Raw genomic sequence first — 8,955 nt, 5'->3', positions numbered from 1 at the left:
GATACTATTTAAAAATATATTTTGCTTTCTAGCATGCCTTGCATTCTTTAAGAATATGCCGCTGGTATACAGTTAACCCTCACTTTCTGTGGTCCGCATTCAGCGTTTCCACGTTCACGGTGCCTGCGGAACCCAGGATGCTCATTCCGCGGTGCATGTACCCCTTTCTGTGAGGAGCGGCTGGCGAGCCGCGCCATGCTGATCCAAACCTCCGCCATCCGCCATGTTGTGTAACTCTTGCGAACATGGTGCGCTAAAATAGCCCAGTCATCAAAACATTACCAGTTCTTCACCGCCACCCAACAGCGGCCCAAGTCAAGTAGTAGTATAATTATGGTGAGGATATGGACTTATATGGACTTTGGGGAGTTTGACAAGAGGCCCTGCAAGCCTCTGTGGTGGATAGTGATACAATTGATACAAGTGACACAGGTGAGGGCCAATAATCTGCCCTCTGCCTCGGAACCAACCGCCATCCCTTGTGCCCAGCCATTTTTCTACTAATAATGTAAGTGTTAAAAACCTAATATTATTGATATTCTCTTAATTATTAATTGTGTGTGCATACCATCATAAAGTTAAGATAATATTTTTACTACAACATAGTTGTGTGTCATCAAAAAGTGGAGTTTGGGGATGGCCGGACTCCATTTCAATTAATCCCATATGTTATGCTATTCACTGGCGTTTCTCACTTTCCGCGGTACCCTCCGGGTTACATTAACCGCGTAAAGTGAGGGTTAACTGTACTTGGTATGTGAGAAATGGGAGATAACTCTTTACTGGTAAGTTCTATTTTTTAGCAGAGCCTGTGTGGCTGGGCTAATGCTGATCCATAAATTTTTAGCACTGAGCAATTAGTGGATTTACTTCACCCCTTTGGCGAGAAGTTGGACCATTGAAGGGATATACCCAATAGTTTAATTATTTTGTTGCTGTGTTAAGGGTTATTTAAAAGAAAGTCACCCCTCTTCAGCAGAAAATCAAACTTGAGATCACTCAAATGAAAGGCAAAAGTTCTCTCACAGAGCGAGTGATCAATATACTGTACTGTACCTGTACAAAGAAAAATAAAACTCGGAAATTATTTCATGATTCCTTTTATTCACAAGAGAATATTGAAGTGATCGTAAAAACAAGTGTGCCAAAAAAATTATATATTAATACTGACATAAATTCAGAATATCTGGAACAATGAGTCAAAATACTGTATGTACTGTACTGTACAAGGAACAATATTGCACATGTATCACACAGTACTGTAGTATGCTCTTTTCATGAACAGTAATGACAACAAAATCTGTTTTTTGGTACTATCTCATATGAACTGTATATCGGTAAAGTATTCAATAGTGTCTGATTTCTAGTGTATGATAAACGATCAGAAAGTTTGTGGGTGGCCATGACTGACAGGGAAACTTCTAGCCCAGAGACATGATCAAACACTTTCTGATTACTTCTTGTTCACTTATGTCAGGAAAACAGACAAGATGCAACTCATCTTATAATTATTTTGGCAGTCATTACATTCTTCCATCCTTCTACAGGTGGGTAAGAAATGAGCGACAAGAGTTTAGGAATTAAAAGAATTTAATTTGCACAATGAAAAGTTTTGACTAGTTGATGAATATATTCTATATGCAATCTTGAGGTAACTTTTTCAAAATATAATAAACAATTAGAAATACTATAATCTTTAAAGCACGAAAATGACACCATAACTAAAGTTTGCATATTTAAAACTATGGCAATAAGGAAATGTCACCAAGTACTGTATTTGAATACTAATAAAAAAAAATTTCATTTATTACATGACATTACCCATGTCATCTTTCCTCGGGCAATAAAGGCAAACAATTTTAGACTGTGTGCTGGAAAGAACAGCTGCATCAGTCAAGTAATTTGAAGTGTTTAGGCATTAATGTAACACTGCTTTGCTGTAAAACTGAATTGAGGTACTCTACGGTATTGCAAATACGTACAGTATAAATGTACTGTACATTTAAAACTGAACCAAACAGTGTATCATCTGGAATGTAAATAGAATTGCTTACCCATTTTATTTCATTCATTTACAAATGTTCGTCTCCATATTTATCTCAAAGTGCCTCCTTGCTAAGCCTATACATTACAGTATTTGCCATTACTATACAGTATACAGTAAATCTTAAAAAAAAAAATCCTTGTAATACTGTACAGTTGTATATGAAATGCTATGCTTATTTTGTCTTTAAATATTTGCATTATAACTGATGACTTATTTTCATGGGTCAATTCACTAAATTCTGAAAACTGAACATTTGACCTCTAGTATGAACTCTCACTAAGTAGTATAATAGCACCATCTGATTATTATGTATATGGTAAAAATCAAGTCCAAATTTATTTACCATTGTCTGCCACATGGCTTCAGGTAGGCTATTATGTTGTGATAAAACCCAAGATCCTGATATCACTATGAAAACAGTAAGCATGTGTGTGTCTCTGTGTTTGACTACATTTTCATCAATACAATGAAGTTGCTAGGTAAAGGCAAAAACGACACTTTGCTAACATCTATTTTGTTAACCATCAAATACTGTACTGTATAGGTAACACTGTTCAAGGCAAGAAAGACAGTTTAGATATGAGCAATAATGTAGACAAAATAATGAGCTCTACACTTTTAGTACCCATGCCTTGTCATAATCAATCTCACAAGAAATAATCATGAAAAGCAAGAGCATCCCTGATAAAAGCAGTTTGAAGCCTATAGCATCTTCAAAGAGTAATATCCTTACACCCTTGGAGTCATTTACATGATGAATTTAGTTAGAACTAGAATAGTTTAAAAAACTACAGCTATCATGAGGAAATGGATGTTATAGTAAAATGAGATGACAATAGGTGATATCACGCCAGTAATTATAGGAATGCAGGAAACTTTTTGTGGAGAAAATAAATTCTATCCTACTGCATCCAAAACTGGGATGGATATGAGGCACTTAGTTTTCTATTGAAAAGCTTTTGTAAATTATCAGAATTGTTTAATATAATAATAATATAATAATTCATTTGACTTCACCTGTACCATGCTTAACTGAGATTCACAAATATCAAGCAGGTGTGAAATAAGTTCAAAGGCTATTAATTCCAGTAAAGCACCGAGTTATGATGGTATGACTTGTGATAATTCACATAACTCCTTAAAAAATTACGACCTGATTCAGGGTAGACTGGTATTCAATAAGCATTGGTTTTTTTAGTGAAAACATTATAAATATTAGGAAAATTGAATAAAAATTCCTCAAATGGTGCATCATTGGCATCATTTCAATCAGCCTTCTGCTACCATGTCATCCTGACTGCCTGTAAGTAAAGTGCTTTTGTGAGGCCTTGTTATTGAAAATTGTATTAAAATGAGTGGAAAGAAACAACCAAGTGATAGCAATGGGGCTGGTAAAATCTAAAAGAAAGTGTTTTAGTTTAAATGACAAATTAAAGGTGTGATCTGTGGATATTTCATGGACACTGGAAAAAGGAGAATCCATGGTAAAAAAATTCGCATGAATGCTGATAACTCAATTAACCTCTTGTGTATGGGGTCTTCTCTGAGCTGAATATAATTGTCTGGCATTGGCCATATAAAATATTAAAATCTGGCAAAGTAGAAATGGAAGAGATGGAGGCTTTAAGTACAGGTACTTTAATACAGGATCAAAAGCACAAAAACACTTCATTAAGTACAGTACCAGTATGATTCACTAATGGTGAGAGTTACATTTACTTTTATCCTTTTCACACTGATTGGTTCATCAGCTGCTTGAGCAGTCGGTCATATCTCCGCTCCGCATTGTTGGCAAGTACTGACTCCAGAATGTATTTATACCTGTACCAGTGTTGTTCAAGCTTGGTCTTGAAAGAGCTTACACTCGAATACGTCACAACACACCCTGGCAGATTGTTCCAAGAGTTTTTGTTCATTGACCCTTATAATTCTATAGGAATGGAAAGTATAGTTTTTCTCTCATAAAAAGAAAGAATTAGGTTCATGGATCACTCTTTTCTTTATTTTTATTTTCTTACTTTTTTTTGGAATGTAAATAGTTTTTGTTGCCATGACTGCATCTTTAATTTACAGCATGGTAAATTGGCAGACACATTCCATCTTAACTTGGGGCTTTACTGTATCAGAACTATATGGACTAATAACTATATCAAAGGTAAAATACATTCATTTCAATTTACCAGATACTGTACATGATTAAAAGGATGAAGTTATTGATAGAAGTTGTAATTAATATACTTTAAGGAAGCAGTAATGGAAATGGGACATGTTAAAATTATTTACAAAAATATACAGTACTGAATACAGTGATCTCTCCCTTAACTGGACTAATTGTGTGCAGCCAGTTTAGTTAACACAACATTCTGCCAATCTGTTAGTAGCTAGACCACATATTTTCCAATTTATATTGAAACTCTCCTGATTATAATATAATAGTAAAAAAAAATAAGAAAAAGTGTGCTGAAAGATAAATAAATGAAAATTAAAAGGAGGTAGAATGGAAAATATACAGTACAGTACTGTAATGTACAGTCAAGAGCTGTTACCATTACAAATTGTAACCCCCAACCTGTACTGCTACTAAAATCAACCTATTCATTATCTTTGTGCAGCATCATGCATGTCTACACCAAGAACTGGTACACCACAGACTCACTCTTGTTTTACCTGTCAGAGTCTGCAATATTACCTTCTCAAATTCCAGAGTATCAACCCCAGTTTTATTTAAAATTTCTTGTTCTCACTGTTCTGTCCTTTTCATAATTGTTTACTTTTCCTAGTTTATGGGGCCTCCATTAGGTATTTTACTGGCTCTATTTTATTTTATTTTTTCCTTTACTTCAATCTTTCAACATCAGCTGTTTTTTTCTTCCAAACCTGTAGCATAGACTGGAAAAAGAAGAAGAGGATTTGGGCTAAAGTATGTGGAGAGAATGAACAAAACACAGCATACCTTGCAACCCTGGGGAGTTAAAAGATTAGCCAATCAGTACTATGCCATGTGCCCTTAGGTCATGGGAGACATGTCTTTCACCATCTGAACAAAAGAAAACCTAGGTGTACCAGGTGGTGTGTAGATATGTTCTGGTACTGGGGTCAATGTGGCAGACTAGATTTTTTTTTTCAAATATGGAGAAGAGAATCCCCCAGTTACGATTACAGGAGATTTTATGTTAAAAGATATCTAGTTAAGGGAGAGAATACTTAACAGTCCTTCTGCATGTGGAAGACCTTACTATGCACCTATAATATCAAAATTTGGTCCATTAATCACTATTAATAAATGATTTTAATGTAGTACAGTACATCAATTTATTTTATCAAGGACCATGTTTTCATAATTTTACACATTGGTCGTAATGTATTGATATTTGAGCAAAACTGAAATGCTGAGCACTTTATTTTACATAACTGACATACACCTACCACTGTTGATGGTCTTTAATCATAACAATTAGGTATGAAACTGTAAATTGAATCAGATTATTGACATTATGTTGAGACTCAAGATGTGTAACAATTTGCCATTCAAGTTTTATGGAAAATAGATGTACTGTACTGGTGGTTATTTTTTTGGTTACTGCAATGGAACCTCCTTATATTGGACATTCGATACTTTGGAAATTAGGTTTATCAGACACCAATCACCCATGAGACCAGGATACCCGATACTGTAAACTGGTATAAATCTGATAGTGTGTCCGAGGCTTGGCCAATTGCTGTGCTCTATGTATAGAACAGTACAATGAAAACTGAAGCTGCTTTATATATGGGCATAAAGTACATATATGTATGCCTACACCGTAAATATTTAATGACTTACAGCAAGAACTACTGTACTGATGAGCACCCCTCCCCCCCCCCCACCGAATATTACATTGAGTAGTTTTAATTGTCTTATACATCCTCTGTGTGTGTGTGTGTGTGTGGGGCCAGTTGTTAAGTTCATGTCCAACTTGTGGTGTTGCTAGGATCATGAGTGTTGACCATTAAATTTATTTCTTGTAATACAGTATAGTATAGCCACCAAGCAGAGATGCTGTGTCTTGGTGTTTGGAAGTCAGATGTTTGTAACTTGGGGAATTTATATATGCTAAGTTTAATGATTTGTATTTTTTAACTAGGTACTACAGAAACAGTAGTACGTAACTGGACTGTACCAAAATTTAAATTCGCCTGAGTCATGGTGCACTCCCAGTGAAGGTCCAATTTCAGTTGACTTCTTCCAGTGAAGCTCTAGTATCAGTTGACTGTGTCCAATAGAAAGTCTGGTATTGGGTTTATCAGAAAAATGGCTTTATTAAACCAACCTGATTAGTCCAATATACAAATGAGGTTCCACGAGTATTTCTTTTTCATTAATTTATGTAGTTTGTTTATTTTTTGCATTTGGCTAGAAATATTTTCTTGGGAGTTTTTTCATAATTCATTAAAATTGATAATTGCTCAAAAAATGGCTATTTGTCTTCTATGGTCTCACACTGGAGGTCACATCTGAATTACTTTCAAAATTTTCTGAAATTCCTAACCGCTATAGGCTATATATTATCCCATTTGCTTCCTGTTGGTCATATAGCTCATATTTATCAAGTGGGAGCCCTTCTTTTCCTGCTGTACAGAATTTACTTCATGTATAGCTTTATATACAACATCATTTAGCTCACTTGTAAATGGATTAAAGTCTAATGGGACATTTTTTGAGGCTTTCTTAAATAGGCCATCAGTGTTGGAGCCTACACAGTGGAGTCGGTCCTCATCATCAGGTAATTTTAAGTAACGCAATATCTTTCTCATTTCCTCTACTGGATCAATTTTTAGATTTTCATAAAAAGTGACATGCATATCCTTTGGCTTACTAAGTGTCAACCAGTCAATATTGAAGTCCTTCCATAGTCCAACCTTCAGAGTCACAAACTCAGTCCAACCTGGAAAAAACGGAAGACATATAAGTTAAATTATCAATACTGTTTACCTTGATTCAATCTTTGTCTTATACAGAAAAATATTAACCAACCTTATGAAACCTGAGTGAATCATTCATTACACTAATTGACTAAAATTTTAGTCATTTCATAAAATAACTGATTACACAGCTTGATTTATTTTATGGTAGCAAGTGCTATAACTTACCTCAACCATTTCTAATCGAGAATATATTATTACTTTAACATAATACCGTACGGTATAGGGTCAGGAAGGGTCCAGTTGGACAAAAGTAACCGCCACCATTTGCAAAGGTTGAGAGTAGCTGTGTGTGTGGTTGGAATCTAAGGGGGTGTTCATAGTCACTATACTCCACTTAACCAATTGGAAGCATCAATGGTGTTTGTTATTCAGAAATGCTTACAGGCCCAAAGGCAGTCCCGGTAGATTGGGTCTCCTATCTGAATCTCTGGAACAATTCATCAGGAGGGGGTGTAGTAACAGTCCCAGTGAGTACAGATTTTTTTTACCCTCCAAATTTTGATATAATGCACTTTATTGATAATATATTCACAACTGATGAGAAATGAGTTTGCTGGTAATAAAAATTCTTGTTTTCATATATATTCAAAGATTGTCGGTTAATTTCAAGCATTAAACAATCTCAGCTGATCATAAGCGTGCATCATCAAACATTGTGCCACCATTACTCGAGTCTTGAGTACTGCAGGCAGTATTTTAGAAGAAGCATCAACATTTACTTGGAGAGAACCTCTACAAGCAGATGTTGTCTGTATAATTAGAGATAATGCCAGGGTTATGTACAGTACTGTACTGCACAGTTAGCTGGAATCTTCTATCCCGGAACTCTCCAATAGCTGGAAAGATTTTTTGAAGATTCCAAGAAATTTGGTGAAAATTTCTTCATTTTGGACATGGGAACGAATTTTCAAGGATTTTATCATGCACATTTCTGGAAAAATCTGGAAAAATCTCTCCATTCTGGGCATGGGAATGTATCAGATGCAGGAACGAGAGGGGTGAGTGGGTGGGTAGGCTCAGAGCGCTCATGAGCTATGATTAGCCACCACTGTCATGTGACTGCATGGAATGCCTGTGATTGGTTGATGTATCTCACAACCTATCTTCTTAAATTCTTGCATCATGACACTCTGAGTTCATTGTCTGCTGCCATCGTACAAGCTTGTTCACTTGATCACTGCTGTTTTGTGACAACCGTGTTGTGCAGTACTGTACTATACATTACTGTACCAGTTTTTATCAGCCAAGAATATCATTAAAGCAGTGTTAAGACACAAAAGGTGATTACACTTATGTACTGTATACTATACTGTACATTTAGTAAGGTTTGAATTTTCCGGAAAATTCCGGCTTTGGAAACGATTTTCTGAGGGATACATTTCCCGATACCCAGAAAATTCCGGGGATGGGGGAGTTTTCTTTTTGGGTTTGAGAGATGAAAATCAGACACATTTTCCAGAAATTCCAAGAAAAATTTCGCACCCGGAAAATTACATAAAATTCCAGGGATGGGGATATTTTGCCAGGTTTGAGAGATGATGAAATGGGCAATTTCTGGAACTTCTGAGAAAATTTTTCCGTTACCTGGAAAATTCCGGGGATGAGGGATTTTTTCCGGCTTTGAGAGTCGTCTCGTTACCCAGAAATCTCACATTCCCGGAAGTGCTCTGCACCAATTGTTCCGGCTAACGGAGATATCACTGTAATAACATCCTGAAACATATTAAATCAAGTGCCGCATGTGACAGCTGACCAAGAGCATACCAACCACCGGTCGTCCTGCCCATTTGCACATGTTGGTAGCCCTACCCAGTGGATGAGTACCGTAGCAACATTCTTGAATAATGCGTGCCACCATGAGCTCGGCTCAATAGTCGGGATTGGTGTTATGATGAGTAATAGTGACATAGGGGTGACATACCTCGTGGCTCATAATAAAATAT

At 36.1% G+C, this 8,955-nt stretch overlaps 1 protein-coding gene across 3 annotated transcripts in view; it reads right to left on the bottom strand.

Moving 5' to 3' along the window:
- Positions 1–1,084: 1,084 nt before the first annotated feature.
- The window catches only part of LOC121874310, a 90,119-nt gene continuing 82,248 nt past the window's right edge, over positions 1,085–8,955 (bottom strand). For all 3 annotated transcript variants that reach the window (XM_042378409.1, XM_042378410.1, XM_042378408.1), the window contains one exon: positions 1,085–6,972. In XM_042378409.1, coding sequence (XP_042234343.1) covers positions 6,593–6,972 — 380 coding nt within the window. In that variant the 3' untranslated portion in view covers positions 1,085–6,592. The remainder of the gene's footprint in view (positions 6,973–8,955) is intronic.

Source organism: Homarus americanus, unplaced genomic scaffold (genome assembly GCF_018991925.1).
Source record: "Homarus americanus isolate GMGI-L3 unplaced genomic scaffold, GMGI_Hamer_2.0 scaffold47254, whole genome shotgun sequence".
Classification (NCBI taxonomy): Eukaryota; Metazoa; Arthropoda; class Malacostraca; order Decapoda; family Nephropidae; genus Homarus; species Homarus americanus.
The sequence above is the reverse complement of the archived record's forward strand: the minus strand, read 5'-3'. Positions and strand labels throughout refer to the sequence as shown.